Here is a 16086-nt window from a genome sequence, read left to right as displayed (position 1 = left end):
GAATTGCTTGTTTTTGCTATGTAGACCGTACCATTGAGTTTGCTGCATCTACTAACGGCAGAGAAGGCGGCTGGCGTGGCGCTGGATATAATCCAAATTTTGAGAACGCTGACGAGTATCCTCCACGGCCGGAACATGTAGAAGCACCTTCTGCAAAAGAGATTGATTTGAGTAGGTTTTTCATCTACAACTCAACCATGATTTGTTTTCAGTTTTGTTTAGTAGCAGCATATTTGGTTTGTGCTTATGATTTGTTTTCATGTGTGCAGATGCTTTGGCTAACAAGAATAACAGAGAACAGTACACTGTCGAAGACAAGCGTAATATTTACGCTATGCTGCTTGCTCGAAATGGAGAGCGTGGAAGGTTAAAGAATGGGGTTTTGGATTCTGTTGTACGTGATGCAAATTGTTCTCGGAGGTGCGTGAGTAGGATTTGGAATGAAACGAAGACAGGAGGTGGCGTTAACTCTATCAAGAACAATTTGAAGTTAAAAACGGGAAGGAAGAAAATGAGTTTGGATATCGAGGCATTAGAAGCCATTCCACCTGGTGAGAGGACCACAATTCGACAAGTTGCTGCTGGACTTAACATGTCCAAAAGCACAGTTCACCGTAGGTATGAAAAAAAAGCATTAGTTCTTACATTTCGATGATGACCGAAATCATGATCAACTTTTCTTATTTCTATCTAGGTTGAAGGAGAAGGTAATGAGATGAGTTTCAAATGAACTGAAACCTTCATTAACTGAAGCCAACAAGAAGGCACGTGTGGCGTATTGCCTTGAGAATTTGGAGCCAAGTTCATTGGAGGACAATCCCACTTTTAAAGCTAGTTTTAACAAGGTTCATTTGGATGAGAAGATCTTCTACCGCACAAGGAAGACACAAAAAATGTACTTGAGTCATAGAGAGGAAGCACCAAAAAGAGAATGCAAACATAAAAACCACATCCAGCAGATCATGTTCTTGTCGGCTATGGCAAGGCCAAGGTATGATTCTCAAGGAAATTGTGTGTTTGATGGAAAAATAGGTGTGTGGGCATTTGTTGATTGGGTGCAAGCTCAAAAGAAGAGTGCTAACAGGTAAACTACCACGATGTTTTTTTAAGCATGATCTACATCAAGTGTGAAATTCGTTTGCTAAAGTAACATATTTTTTTCTTTCAATGTAGAGGGAGAGGAGAATGGGAGCTCAAGCCTTCATCTTCGGTGGACAGGAACAAAAGTAGGGAGTACATTGTGCAGTATGTACTGCCTGCTATAAAGGAAAAATGGCCTGAGAGTGATAGATGGAACACCGTGTACATCCAGCGAGACAATGCAAGAACTCATGTTTTAGCAAATGATCCCATTTTTGCAATGGAAGCGGCAAAGGGAGGTTGGGGTATCAGAATTGTAAATCAACCACCAAATTCACCTGACTGTAACATACTTGATCTTGGGTGGTTTGCCTCCATTCAATCTATGTTCCATAGGAAAACGCCCAAAACCCTTGCAGAGATTGTTCAGAAGGTAGCACTCCATTTTAGCTATGCAACTTCTTAATGTTTGTGCACAGCGACCTAACTTCATTTTTTTCAATTGTTCCATAGGTTAATGAAAGCCTTGCTCAGTACCCACATCCTAAGCTTAATAGAATCTGGTTAAGCCATCAAGCTTGTATGAGGGAAATTATTAAGCACAAGGGGTCGATGCACTATGATACACCTCACATGAAGAAAAAAACATTAGAGAGGCTAGGTCTACTGTCAGTCCGTCTGACGGTTGATAAAGATTATGTTGACGCTGCCATTGAGTATTTGAACTCACCTTAGGAGGAACGAGTGTTTTAGTTTATCACTGGAACAATTGCACTTTGTTGTTTAATCGCAGCAACAAAACTCATGTGATCACAAGAATTGGTCGCGCTCACTATACAATGCCCGCCCATGACTGCACATTCTCAAAGCATGGTGTACAAATGTTGTGGTCATTTTAGATGAGTACGTGAGACAAGTATTTTCAGTACTCCATACTCACAATATAAACGGAAATAACCACTGCAATATCCTCACAATATATAGATCACAAATAACAACTGCAATATTCATTCCATGATTCACATCAGGATTCATAATTCGAAAATAAATTTCACTACAACAAGATCATGATTCATAAAACACACACCATCTTCACACATCAAGAGACATGGCTATTTCTTCCTCAACATAAACCCTAATTCATCTCGGTGTCAGCCACAAATGCATTCTCATCTTCGGCAACTGCAGTGGTGTTGCGACCGCAACGAGAACACACACCATCTTCACCTACTCCGACAATCGTCGCGAAGTCCTTGCACCAGTAGTCGTCATAGAGAAGTGAATTTCCACACACATCACAAGGTACCACGTCCATTGGCACCGGCAAGGAGCAAGCTAGACAACGGAATATCGAAGAATCACCTCGAACACCACAGTTACGGCACATTGCCGGGAACAAGCATCCATCACATGAAGATTCCAACGTAGTCCTCCGTCCAATCGCAAGATTGGTGTTGCGAATGTACCTTGCCCTAGCCGAGAACCTTGAATCACCAACTCCGACATTCGTTCCACGATCTACTTTCTGAAAAAGATCTTGAATGGTTGTGTAAATTCTCTCAAATTCATCCTCAAGTTCTTCCACCTCGCCTTGTGTGACTTCCACCTCGCCATCTGCCTCCTCCACCTCGCCATCTGCCTCCTCTACCTCAGCATCTACCTCCCCCACCTCGGCACAGACCTCCTCCATGCCCTCCACGTCCATGATAGTTGGGGGGAGATGAGGCAATGAACTGAATGTGTGGGAAGAGGAGGAACATGCGTTGCCATTTTATACAAGTTTCGGCATGCAAAACAGTAACCGTTTCACACTGCATTGTGGAAAAGGAAGATGAGAGGAAGTACTTCAACACGCATTAGAATTGTGGTGCATGCAGCGTGGGAACAGGAGTAAGCGTTGTGGTGCATGCAGATTTAGTGAAGTGGTTTCCCACGGTGAAAGAGGAGTGGATCAGCTTTTGCATGCAAACATTGATGGACTACTAGTGCCAAATTGAATACAAATGTGCCTAGAGGGTGGAAGATTTTGGGACAAATAGTTTTTGGGATTTTGCCTTGCGAACTGGGACGGAGGGAGTACTACTTTATGATAATATGTACTATGAATGTAGTATCATACATTAGTATCATATGCATGATATTAGTATATGTTACTCCCCACTATGACCAGACTAAAGCTGCTTGACCTAGGGGCTGTCAAATGTCTGAAAAGAAACCTGACTTTTGTGAGTTTGACAAAATGCACGCATGTAGCGAGTGAACAGTGATTGGACGGGCAATTATTTTCCCGCGTCGTTTTGCTGCACGCATGCAGCGGGCGGGAACACTAGCTACGAACGTGGTGGGCAGCAAGTTTTGAAAGCATGTGGAGGCAAAGATCTGTGCATGGACCGTAGTCCGTAGAGACTTCAATCTTCACATGGACAGTACTGCCGTTTATGTCTCCACGGACGTGCGTGCGTGCGTGCTCACTGTTCACATGCATGCATGCAGGCCCACGAGACGAGAGCGTGCGCGCTATGAGTGTGAGCGCGGGACATGCTGGGTTTGACATTTACACCAGCCGCCGCACACTGTTTTCGACTTCTTGTCAAAGATCGGCGCACGCCGAGCAAACGTATCGAGAGGAAAATGAACTTGTAAAGAACATTTGGAAAAGGAGCAGTGATGAATCATTTGCGCGGGCCGCGCGTGCGTCCGGTAAGTCGGTAACAAGCAGCAACGAATTCTAACTGTTACCGATCGGGCGCCCAATCTCTCTTGAATCGGAGAGGTGAAAAAAAGAGCGTGCACCGAAGAAGAAAGCCATGGCGATCCCGCCGGTCGTCGACGATCAAAAGACGGCAGAACTTGCATGGCGGGCCGGCGGGGCACCGATCCCGATGCACGGACGGACCAGACAGAGACGTCCATACTCCGCCACAGGAGTACGCGCACAGGGCCCAGCCACGCATGCACGCAGGGGAATCGTGTGCAGTACAGTGCGACGCGAGTCGTGAGCCGGAAGCTTGATCGATCGATCGCCGCAGCTTTCGCTCCGACCGATCAAAAGGAGCGCCGCTGCACGCACGCACGAGAGCGAAAGCTCAGCTTGGGGGCTCGCGCGCGCCAAAGCTCGCGTCTCGTGCGGCCGGTGGTGGGATCGGCCCGATCGGATCGGATCGGATTCGATCGTGCTGCTCCCACCATCCATCACGGCCGGTGCGGTCCGGTCCGGTCCGGTCCAGCCCGGCTTTTATTGTTGGAAGCTGCGCGACCGCGACGCGGGAGCCGAGAAACAAAAGGGGAAAGCGGCGCGCTCCGGGCTCAGGATGACAGGTGGGGCCGCCGCTTTGCCGCGTGTAGTGTGCAATACGACCATCCATGCATGCCGGCTTGGCCGCCTCAAAAGAAAAGCCTCGTGCTCGTGGCGTGGGTATTCTTGCGGTACGGGCTACCAGTACTCAGTAACTTTTCTTTTCTTTTCCGGCTGGAATGGATTGGATGGGTGAGAATGTTTTTCCTTTGCCTTTTCTGCAGCTTTGAAGGATGGAGGAGGGCTTTGCCTCGTCTCGTCTCGGGATGATGGCCCATCGTGGCGGCCTCTGCCACCCTGCCTGCCACGCGCGATCGCCTCCCTCCTCGCCCCCACGTGCGACTCGACTACATGCAACTCGAGTGCTACGCACGCACGCACGCACGCACGCACGCACTCCTGGTACGGACGTACGTAGTGCCCGTTTCATCGACTTTGGTTCGTGGCGTCAGCAATGGAGCATGGAGTATGTGCGTGAATAGTGTACGACGGCCACACACCCGTATTATAGTAATTAGCTAGAGTCCTTGACAGTGCCGCGTGAATGCTGCACGTACGTCTACTGCCGCCGCAGTGATTGCGAGCGATCCGCCCGAATCGAGCGTGGAGGTACGGGCCATGTTCAAAAACTGCGACGTGCGCGCGCTTTTGGCCAACAGGAATCACGGGCCATGCATGCAGGTGCAGGTACGTATTACTCTACGCGCGTTCAATGGCTGCACCGCCGCCGCATGCATGCATGAATCGTGCAGATCCACCAGCACAGGATTCTGACAGTTTTCAGAACAGTTTTGCTAGAACTCATCTAGATGAGATATAATTTGGTCTCATTTATCTTTTATAGCCATTGAATGTGATGCTATAAGATGCTATAAGATGCGTGTGTGCTGACGTGGATGTTATATGTTCTTGTTTTTTCCAAATGAATGAGACTAAATTATATCTCATCTAGATGAGTTCTAGGTACTCCCTTTTCAGAATGGCATGCACAAATTGGGATCTAAAATTCAAGTCACAAATTTAGAACAAAAAAACTAACAGATATAGCGTTGAACTGTAGCAAGTTCAACTGTGTTGATGCTGTTGATGCATCTATTGATGCATCTGTCGATGCTGCATGTTCAAACATGAAATGATTTTCTATTGGATGAGTTGGGTCGAGAGGTCTGAAACGGGTGACGCGTGAGGTTTCACGTGGAAATGTTTGTTGGAACTAGCGGATTTTTTCGGTGAGATTTTTTGCTAGAGGTAATAGCACCGCAGGTGTTAGAACTTGTTCTAGATGTGATGGTTTAGTCCTAAAACTTGTACAAGTCGATTAACTAAGAAGGAAGTAGGACAAACGGATCCAACACAGAAATTAACTAAGGTGGAGTGTAGTGCCGGTTGATTAAAACAAGCGGTAGGGGGGTATCTGCAAAAAGCAGAGAGCTGACGGTCTCCGCCACGCCGCCACCACTTGGCTGCATGTGAGTGGCTACTTGCACATCCATTGCAAGTTGCAGGAGTGATCAGTTCACTTTTGCAAGTTATAGGACTAAACCCATCACATCTAGAACAAGTTCTTGGTCTGCGGTGCTATTACCTCTTTTTGCTTCGATCAGCGACGATATTTTTTTTTTGCCGAAATCAAGTTTTTTTCTGCGACCAATGAGATTTTTTGTTGGGTTGGAGATGGCGGAAGTTGCGTCCGTCAATGGGGAAAGCTACAACCAGCAAATAACCAGCAGCAGGAAAGACTTCAACCGAGGAGATGCCATAAAATGTTATTTTTCCTCGAAACTTTATGCACGCACATAGAACATGGACCATACCCGCGCAACCTTCTTCAGGTTTTTTTAGCATTTAGAAATGTGTTTTTTAAAGTGGGTTCGTCTGTACCTGAATTATTCAGGTACAGACGAACCCACTTTAAAAAACACATTTCTAAATGCTAAAAAAACCTGAAGAAGGTTGCGCGGGTATGGTCCATGTTCTATGTGCGTGCATAAAGTTTCAAGGAAAAATAACATTTTATGGCATGTGGAAAAAAGGCAAAAAATTATGTCATGAAACGCTACTTAGAATCGCTGAAATTTGTCTTTTTTGTGAAGACAGACCAAAGGGACATACGTATTTCACAAAACTTTAAGCCGCGCACACACATTTGTGGACATGTATGCGCGAATTTTTTTTGAGTTTTTTGACATTTAAAACCTGCTTAAAAGTTCAAATGCATTTTTTTGAAAAATGAGTGCATATTCCCATGCGTGCAGGGGTGCCGTGCAATGACACTGCGGGTGCGATCTATCGGGAGCTGGCGCCTGTCGACGGGTGCCTAGCACTATCCATTTTTTAACTCGCAAACAAAGGGGGGATGAATGTTTTTTTTTCTTGAACACAGTACGGACGTAAAGCGCTTATATATATGCATACATTCACTTGTATGAACGCACACATGTGCCCTACCCTTGCGAGCACCTCCGAAAGATTAAGCCGGCATATCATCTTGATATTTTACGAAGTCACCGTAGACGCCTTATAGTCGACGGAAACGTTTCCTCACTGAAGGCGTATGGCTGGAAATGCTGAAACAAAGGGGGGAATGAATGTCTTGGCGCACGCACGTACGTGCGATCCTTGTGATGCATTGATGGGGAACTGAAGGTGCATCACATCATGCTACACCATCGGGCCTGCCCTGCCGCTACCTGCAGCAGGAGGCCGATCGCACGGAGCGAGACAGCGGTGGTAGGGGCCGGCCAGCCCAGCCATGGAGCAGTAAAAGAAGCAGGCGGCGCAGCCTCCCACGCGACCGACGTGCCGGCGAAGATGCCGCAGTGAACACGGGGCAGCCAGCCATTCAGGCAGTGGTGGGTCGACCGGGCTGTGCGATGGTGATAGTTTTGGGCGTTGTTTCGGCTGGGCTTGGCATCGCCGTGGCTCAAACGAGAATCACAGCTGAAATCACCAAAATTCAGCAATACTCGATTAACAACCGCAAGCACCAAGCAGGGCCAGTGGCGGTGACGAACCACTGGTGCATCTGGGGAGCTCGATCGTCTCCTTGGGTCCACGCCGGGCCATGCATCGATCTCATCTTACACTTTTTCTTCGATCGACGCGCTGTATGCACAGTGGTAGCGATGCATTGAAGAGAAGCGGATTTGAAAGTTGAAACCCGGCGAAGCGAACTCGCTTTAAAAAAAAAAATTGAGGGGAACTCGCTTTTAATTAACGGAAGGAAGGCGTGATGGGCGCATAAATGGGCTCACATCTCCGGACCCGAAATGCTGGCCGGCCTTCTTCGGCTCATGATGAGCTCGCCATGCCTCCTCTGCTGTCTCAGTGTTTCATCGCCTGCCCGCCTGGCGCCTGGCGCCTGCACCGGCAGTGGTACTGTCTTCAGAAGCCATGTTCCTGTTCGAGCAGGCTGCAGCGTGGCCAGGACGCAGGGGGCAGCTCCTTCATGCTTGATCATTTATGGTTACCACAGTGCACACAGGCTGGCCTGGCCTGCCACACTACTCATTTATAGCTGCCACGGACGTAAGGCCCAAAAATAAGCCGAAAACATGGGGTACATCTGATCCAGGACAGCCATCTCTGTGCCTTCCATGTTCTTCAACTCACTCCACTCACGTAACGTAACCCTGCATTATTTATACAAGGCTAAAAATGAGATAGGAAGAAGTAATCATGTTTGCTTCATCTCCAACCATAAGAGAAATAACCCAGCAGGTCGAGGGACACGGCTCCTCTGCCGTGCGCTAGGTGACGTTGGGCCACTGACATGTGGGCCAGGTTTCCAACAGGCCCACATGTCAGTGGTAGAACGGCAGGCTGCCAAACGGTAGAGGAGGTGGAGACGTTGAGTACAGTTTTCGATTTTTGTTCCCGCCAAGGGGTTTGATTATTTCGCAACTCAGACAATTGTACATATTACATGTCTCTCTTATTGGTTTTGTCCCCTTTTCACACATTATGTGCCAGGAGTGCAAATTACAGATGAAGACGTGCCACATGCATCTCACGAATCAAAGCATATGAGCCTGCCTTCTCAATCAGCGATTCTTGCTTCATGGATCATGCCTACCCGAGCAATTCAGACAGTCTACTTGGAACCCGATCCCTGGACATCTACCAACTGGTAAAGATCTCCACGTCGTTGATGTCGCAGAGGAAGAAATTGCCTGAACAAAAAGATGTTGGTCAGGCGATTAGATCAAGCTGAGAATAAACACCACCATGAAAAAGCCTAAGATTCAATCATTCTGCCTACCTCCTCTGCTCAATCAATGAATAATCAATCTCAGCTATTATAGTTGCTTCGTCATGCTCAGTTGTGGCGATCACCTCACCAAACTGGAAAATAAAATGCCAACAGTTAAGCGCATACCATCACTGAAATAGAGTTTTCAGAGTGCTGGGCATATGAAATGGCATGGCTCAAGGCCAAGTCACTACAGCAGCAACATAGTATTCCTTGCATTAGTGCTGAGTTTAACTTCCAGGTCTGGACTCCGGAGCACAAAAGATCAGGAGGCTCCTGGCAAACTACCGAAGAACTGGCATCTTAAAATCAGTAATCAACTCACCGGTCCAACAAGAGTGGAATGTCCCCAAGCAACATAGCTTGAACTAGTATCTCGAGCTGGAGCACAGGTTGCCACAAAAAGCTGAAAGAATGATGACTGTTACTACTTGAAAGCGAAAAGCTGGAAGCAGAAATGATGAGTTTCTGTACAGAAAAATGGAGGGCAGCACAGCAGTGTTCCTCATACCTGGTTATCAGCAGCCCTGGCATCATAAAGATATATTCAGAACAGAAGCAGAGAAGATGTAATGCGATATAAATAGGAAAGATGCTTCAGATAGTACTCCTAGAGAAATTTTGATACGAGCGTTGATCTTTTGACTACATCTATTAGAAGTATCTTATCATCAATAGAAGTACAAGATATTCAACCTCATTATGTATCTGTTGCATTTCATCTCTAGGTTCAAATGATTCAGATTTCAGAAGATACATACCTTGCCCGTTGAAGCAACTCCCAATGCAATGGCCCAGTAGTCATGTTGAAAGCACCAGGATAGCATAGCAAATGAGCACCTGCAGTCAACGAGAGAGCATTATTATATTTTGTATGATCAACAGTGAAGTTGCACGTATTATGTCATTAGCGACTAAAAATCTAGAGGTTGCAAGCTATTATGGGCTCGGTCCCAGTGTCAAGCAACACGACTACTGCAGCGTGTGAAAAGTATATACAGTTAATAGTAGCAACTCTCAACTCATTTTAGTCGAAAGGTTATCTATTGAGCTGCATCCATGACATGAACTCGTAACTTTTGGACCAAAGATATTTCCACCAGACTTTAACTAGAAAGGCAAACAAAGTACTTATATCTCATAAACCTTGATAGTCAGTCATGCTAGTTGCATAGTTTTAAGATTCCTTTCTTAGACAGGTTCTTCGTTGTCAAAACATTCATCTATATAAGCATGGAATTCAGGGATTGTATCTATTATTGATTAAGAAAGAAAAAATAAAAAAATTATCTAGTCTACCTCCCTTTTCACCAGGCAAAAAGACTGGAGAAAGATCCTCCTACCAGCAGACCCTTAACCAACCAGGCCCATAGTATAAGTAAATACCGGCCAAATTATATTTTGCTATGAGTTTCTGAGACCAAATAATGTGATCCATTATGCACCTACATAGTAAGTTAGCAGCTGCTACGAATCAAATGAAGTGGTTAGCATTAAAGCAATCCTAGAAGTATTTTGTGATTATAACACCAAAAAACATTACAAACAGATAAATCATGTGTACATTAAAAATAGGATGCGAGAAATTTAGACCTCTTGCAGCATACAACATTGCCAATTCCTGGAAACGAATGTCATAGCAAATGCCTATACCAATTCGGCCTACATCTGAAAACAATTGACACTATATTAGATTTTATATGCAACAAAATAAATTAGTTGTGCTGTATCAAGAAAATAAAGCAGAACAAAGATGACCGAATTCAACTAGCTACAACAAATTGCAGAAGAAATCTAGGATGCAGAACTGAACGGACAATGAGTACTGAAAGCTTAAATAACATATCCGAAGGAGATTCTTAAAGCCAAGAAACATGGGAAGTCCATATGGAAAGGTATGGCTTTAAAAATATCAACATCAATCATAAACATGCTCTGTTTGTAAACCTTAATTTATATGACCCAGACAAAAAGTTAGGGATGCGTCGAAGATCTTGTGGTTTGAGAGCTACCTAATCATAGTGTGGTTTATTACAGCAGAGTAATAAGACAAACCTGTGTCAACAACAGTAAGATCCTGCCCAGCGGTAAGGGTTTTTGATTCCTGGAATGTAATCTTTCCTGGAATATCAATGTCAAAAAGATGGACCTGCATTCATGAAAAGTTTCATTGCTGTGACATAAAAAACCAAGAAGGAACCACCTTAGGAATAATATTGTTTAGTGTGGAAGAAACAAAATGCCACAAGGCGTGAGTTAACTAATCAAATGTTGTGAATAAGGTAAGTTCACTAATTAGCTTGCGGAAATGAGTAAATTTATAGAATATGTGCTTCGCTTGTGACTTCGTGAGAACATTATGTTTTACATTCGTTAGAAGAGAATCACAGTACTACATGGAAACATCATGATTGATGTACTAGACGTTCTGAGCATGTCAGTAATAGTATTTAAAAACAGTGGTTCTTCAAACATAGTTCATCCGGTGGGCGTTGTTGTCTGTCACTATGACATACTCAATTTATGTGTCTTTCACTCTTCAGTTATTATATAAACAAACTACTTAACGGAAATAAGTTTCCATACATACCTTTCTATGTTTACCCTTAAGCTTGCCATCTGAACCAAAGACGCAGCATGTATTGTACAAGCTGTTACCAGAACGTTCTGATATGGATCCACCAACAAGAGTAATTTGCAAGCTGCGAGCAACATCAGACATCATTGAAAATGAAGGAGCTGCATCGCCACCAGCCTCAATGTCCTCAGCATACTCTGGAAAGCTTTCATTTGAATATGGACCATTCCATATCTCCTACACACATAAAAACACGAAACTGCAATAGGTGAAAGGTAATAAAAAAGCAAAAGTGAATTTCGTACCAAATGATCTGATAAGAGAAAGTGGACTAAATTATCAAAGCAAAATCAGATCCAGCCTAGTGAATGCATGTTAAATCATGCAACACAAGATGTGGAAATGATATCATGGTTCAAAAGTCAAAGCCTGTTTGAGAAGAAAAATGACAAACCGAAGTACCAAACTATATTTACGAAGTTAGTGAAACTTGTTGGAAATGATATCATGGTTCAAAAGTCAAAGCCTGTTTGAGAAGAAAAATGAGAAACCGAAGTACCAAACTATATTTACGAAGTTAGTGAAACTTGTCCTAATTAACTTATAATAGGCTGAGAAAAAAGGCAAGTATTGGGCAAGCTATACAGAAGTGAGTGGTGCCAAAACCTATTATAATGTTGTATTATCTTTTGACAGTTGGAAAAAGAAAATAACGGCATTATACCACAAATTTACAATCTGGCTCATGGCCAAACGGATGCCAAGTGCCCGGGCCTCAATAGTCAATACCACAATGTTGGTAGTTAGTAACTCCGGAACTGTCGGACTAGAAACACTGTAACACGTGGCATAGTGGGCCTGTATTCTAGTACAATCTACTCCCTCCGTCCCATAATATAAGACGTTTTTTGACACTACATTATGGGACGGAGGGAGTAACTTTTAGAGCACATCTCAATATCACAGCTAATTTTTTGCCGAAATACAGTTTTCGCTGCTTTCATTGTGTTAAGAAGGGGAACAGATTTCACTGCTTTTATTGACATATCAGAAGTAAACATGCACATGATATGATTCAGTGCTATGATCCTCCCCCCCTCGGTGCATATACTCACGCTTGAATCTTATACAATCACCAGTCAGTCAAGGTAACGATGCTACGGTAATATGCTTCTACCCATAAATTCCCGCGGAATCACGACGCGATCACTCTATACAATCAACAGTCAATCCTCAACGGCCCTGTCATCCGAGAGGAAATTGGTACTGACAGAGCTGGTAATAACAGGGCTTCGTTCGTAGGCACTCACCGGGAGGAGCACGAGCTTGGCGCCGTCGGCCGCAGCGGACTCGATGGCCGCGCGGGCGCGCGCGATGTTGCGAGCCTTGTCCGCCGTCACCGACAGCTGGCACAGCGCCACCTTGAACTGCGCCCACAGAACCCAAACCCTCTTCAGATCAAACCCCGACCCGACACAAAACCAAAGCGATCAGCTCGAACCGGGAAGGGAGGGTGACCTTGGAGAGCGGCGGGGCCGGGGGCTCGACGGCGGGGGGCGAGCGCGCGGCCTCCGGGCGGAAGGAGGAGGCGGCGGCGGCCATCGCGGCGATACGGGGTCGACGGCGGTAGGGGAGGCTGCTGGTGGTGGGAGCGGAGGTCCGGAGGCGGGAGGGCGAGAGGAGGGAGAAGGCTGTGGATGTGGCCGCGGCTCTCATCGGGGGACGGTGTAGTGTAGCGCGGAGGCCGGCGTGAGTCGTGACGCCGACTGGATGGGGGTGGTTGGGTCTTCGGAGCGGATGGGATTCGGCTGACGGCGGGGCCGGGCGTCAGTGTCACGGTTGACTGTGATGGGCTGGTGGCACTTGTCTTGCTTGCTTTGCTTCGGTAGTAGGTACAAGTTGTGTCATATAAAACATGAACTGAAGAACCGGAAATCCCTTTTGAGCTCGGCCTCCAGTGAGGCCTCTAAATTCAAATTTGTAATTTCATTGAAATTCATATTTTTACATTTCAAAAAAATTCTGAAAACATATAGATATACCTGTAGGCACAACTCAGTTCAAAATACATTGAAATGAGGGCTATGCAAAAAAGACAAATCTGGGCTATTTAACACATGATACTATTCATCTTTCCAGGCCATGAATTTGCCTTTTTTGTCTAGGTCACAACTCAAGGTATTTCATCATGAATTTTTACACACATGTGGGTTACATCCTTACATATACGCATATTTTTTCGGAATTTTTTGAACCATAAAAGTTTGAATTTGAAATTTTCAAAAATAAAGGCTTCAAAACACCTCTCTCCTGAAGAGCAACATATTGAATTAAATATTTTATTATTTTCGATCTAGTATCATATTAGTGGCGGGAGCGTACGCCCGTCGGTTGTGGCGCCCCGACACTTTGTGATTGCACCCTTTGGTCCGATTCGACCATGGCGGCTTCACCTAGATAGCTCATGCTCTCGGGTCCGGATGGATGGGTGTGGGAGTGAGACCGGTTGAAACCCTTGGCCTTAGGTAGAGGGCACAACGATGTCGGCGCCGGTCCCCTTCTCAAAGGCCTTATCGAGGTCCCCTCCCATGTTTCTCATCCTCACCTCTCGCTTTAGGTGAAAGTCTTGGTTCCCCTTCTGGATGTCAGCGGCGTATTGGCATCACTCCCCTTCATGGAAGTGTCGTCCGCGGTGGCGATTTGTGGAAAGCAGATGGTGGTGGAGAATTGTTCATTGTTCTACATCCTCTCCGTCCAGTCTTTGTCTTCTCGTTCTTTAGCTTGCGTCGATCTGGATATGTGGTTGACATGTGTTTTGCGGTGAGTCCGTGGGAGTCCTGCGGTGGTGGTTAGCACTCTGCCCCTCATGCTCGAGTTGCTAAGTCGGCTTTGTCCATTTGGCTCTAGGGTGAGCACCCTGCCTTCCGACGGTACAACGCCCTTCGAGCTGACACAAGAGGATCATGATCCTCTCCGGAGGTAGAATCGAATGGCTTGTCGGCCTTGGCATGTTCTGCAGGAATAGGCGAGGAGTTGTTGGTTATCGATGCTGGTGTCTTGTTGATTTTCACCCTGGTGTTGGTGTGGCTTCTGGTTTTAAGAGTTTGGCCATGGTGATTTAGGCTAGGCTCGTTTGCATATTATGTTTGCATGTTTCAAAATTAGGTTGTAAATTATTCCAGTACTCTCTATCTTTCCCGTCTTCTGTTTTCTTCTTTGTACAACTGTTTGATGTAATCTTGGTCAGCTGATGGCTTTGTTAATTAAAAATCGGGCTAGGTTAGAGCGGTGAATCCGTGGGAGTTCTGCGGTGGTGGTTGATACGTCTCCAACGTATCTATAATTTTTTGTTCCGTGCTGTTATATTATCAATCTTGGATGTTTTATAATCATTTTATAGTCATTTTATATCATTTTTTGGTACTAACCTATTGACACAGTGCCAAGTGTCAGTTGTTGTTTTTTGCATGTTTTTTATATCGCAGGTAATCAATATCAAACGGAGTCCAAACGCAGCGAAACTTTTTGTAAATTTTTTTGGACCAGAAGACAACCAATGGACCGAAGAAGCACCTCGGGGCTGCTTCGAGGGGAGCACAAGCCACCAGGGCGCGCCTGGAGGCCCAGCGCGCCCTGGTGGGTCGTGCCCACCTCGGGTGCCCCTGGACCGCCTCTTTAATCTATAAATACCCCAATATTCCAGAAACCCTAGGGGAGTCGACGAAAATTAATTTCAGCCGCCGCAGAGTCCAGAACCACTAGATCCAATCTAGACACCATCACGGAGGGGTTCACCACTTCCATTGGCGCCTCTCCGATAATGCGTGAGTAGTTCTTTGTAGACCTCCAGGTCCGTAGTTAGTAGCTAGATGGCTTCCTCTTTCTCGTTTGATTCTCAACACAATGGTCTCTTGGAGATCCATATGATGCAACTATTTTGCGGTGTGTTTGTTGGGATCCGATGAACTTTGAGTTTATGATCAGATATATCTCTTTTTATCCATAGAAGTTATTTGAGTTTCTTTGATCTCTTATATGCATGATTGCTTATAGCCTTGTATTTCTTCTCCGATATTTGGGTTTTGTTTGGCCAACTTGATCTATTTATCTTGCAATGGGAAGATGTGCTTTGTAGTGGGTTCAATCTTACTATGCTTAATCCCCGTGATAGAAGGGGAACCGACACGTATGTATCATTGCTACTAAGGATAAAACGATGGGGTCTATTTCTACATAAATAGATCTTGTCTACATCATGTCATCGTTTTTATTGCATTACTCTGTTTCTCCATGAACTTAATACACTAGATGCATATTGGATAGCGGTCGATGTGTGGAGTAATAGTAGTAGATGCAGTCAGGAGTCCGTCTACTAATCTATATAATGATCATTGCCTGGATATCGTCATGAGTATTTGAAGTTCTATGAATTGCCCAACAGTAATTTGTTCAACCACCGTTTGCTATTTTTTCTCGAGAGAAGCCACTAGTGAAACCTACGACCCCCGGGTCTCTTTCTCATATTATTTGCCTTTATGGTCTATTTTCCTTTGCTTTTATTTTTAGATATATTAAACCAAAAATACAAAAATACCTTGCTACAAATTATTCTTAATTATTTTATTAGGTGTTCGATCTATCAATCTACTATAATTTATTCACGTCCATTTGCCAATTTCTGGCGCCGTTACCTTAAAGGGATTGACAACCCCTTTTACACGTCAGCTTGTGAGTATTTGTTATTTGTGTGCAGGTGCCATTTACGTGTTGTTGCTTGGTCCTCCTACTGGTTCGATAACCTTGGTTTCATCACTGAGGGAAATACCTACCGTCGCTGTGCTGCATCATCCCTTCCTCTTTGGGGAACTACCGACGTAGCTT

At 45.2% G+C, this 16086-nt stretch overlaps 2 protein-coding genes across 3 annotated transcripts; one reads left to right on the top strand and one right to left on the bottom strand.

The window, feature by feature from the left end:
• Positions 1–725: 725 nt before the first annotated feature.
• LOC147976657 (uncharacterized) lies at positions 726–1546 on the top strand (the record flags this gene model as incomplete). Its single annotated transcript, XM_087520932.1, has 2 exons — positions 726–1084; positions 1174–1546. Coding segments are annotated over 2 exons (732 nt in total), but the record flags the coding sequence as incomplete, so codon positions are not given.
• A 6684-nt stretch (positions 1547–8230) lies between these two features.
• Positions 8231–13001, bottom strand: LOC147976656 (Nitrilase/cyanide hydratase and apolipoprotein N-acyltransferase family protein). Of its 2 annotated transcripts, XM_087518959.1 has the most exons (10): positions 12724–13000; positions 12516–12632; positions 11218–11442; positions 10683–10776; positions 10221–10295; positions 9389–9467; positions 9139–9154; positions 8953–9033; positions 8637–8719; positions 8231–8547 (listed from the first exon to the last, which is right to left on the bottom strand). In XM_087518959.1, exons 1-10 carry the CDS (start codon positions 12919–12921, stop codon positions 8469–8471), a joined length of 1047 nt encoding a protein of 348 aa, XP_087375085.1. In that variant the 5' UTR covers positions 12922–13000; the 3' UTR covers positions 8231–8468. The 2 variants fall into 2 exon arrangements, 1 of the variants encoding a protein (XP_087375085.1); XR_015601620.1 differs by lacking the exon at positions 9139–9154 and having other exon boundaries at positions 12724–13001.
• Positions 13002–16086: the final 3085 nt, after the last annotated feature.

This window comes from Triticum urartu, chromosome 4A (genome assembly GCF_056163025.1).
Source record: "Triticum urartu cultivar PI428250 chromosome 4A, HENAU_Tu73, whole genome shotgun sequence".
Classification (NCBI taxonomy): domain Eukaryota; kingdom Viridiplantae; phylum Streptophyta; class Magnoliopsida; order Poales; family Poaceae; genus Triticum; species Triticum urartu.
The sequence above is the reverse complement of the archived record's forward strand: the minus strand, read 5'-3'. Positions and strand labels throughout refer to the sequence as shown.

Bases quoted from the DNA above. Each gene is read 5' to 3' on its own strand.
- LOC147976656 (XM_087518959.1), bottom strand. From the start codon at position 12,921: ATGAGAGCCGCGGCCACATCCACAGCCTTCTCCCTCCTCTCGCCCTCC. The intron at 10,777-11,217 runs GTATGTATGGAA...TCATGAATGCAG, and splicing joins TTAAGGGTAAACATAGAAAG to GTCCATCTTTTTGACATTGA. The intron at 10,296-10,682 runs GTTTGTCTTATT...AATTGTTTTCAG, and splicing joins TCTTACTGTTGTTGACACAG to ATGTAGGCCGAATTGGTATA.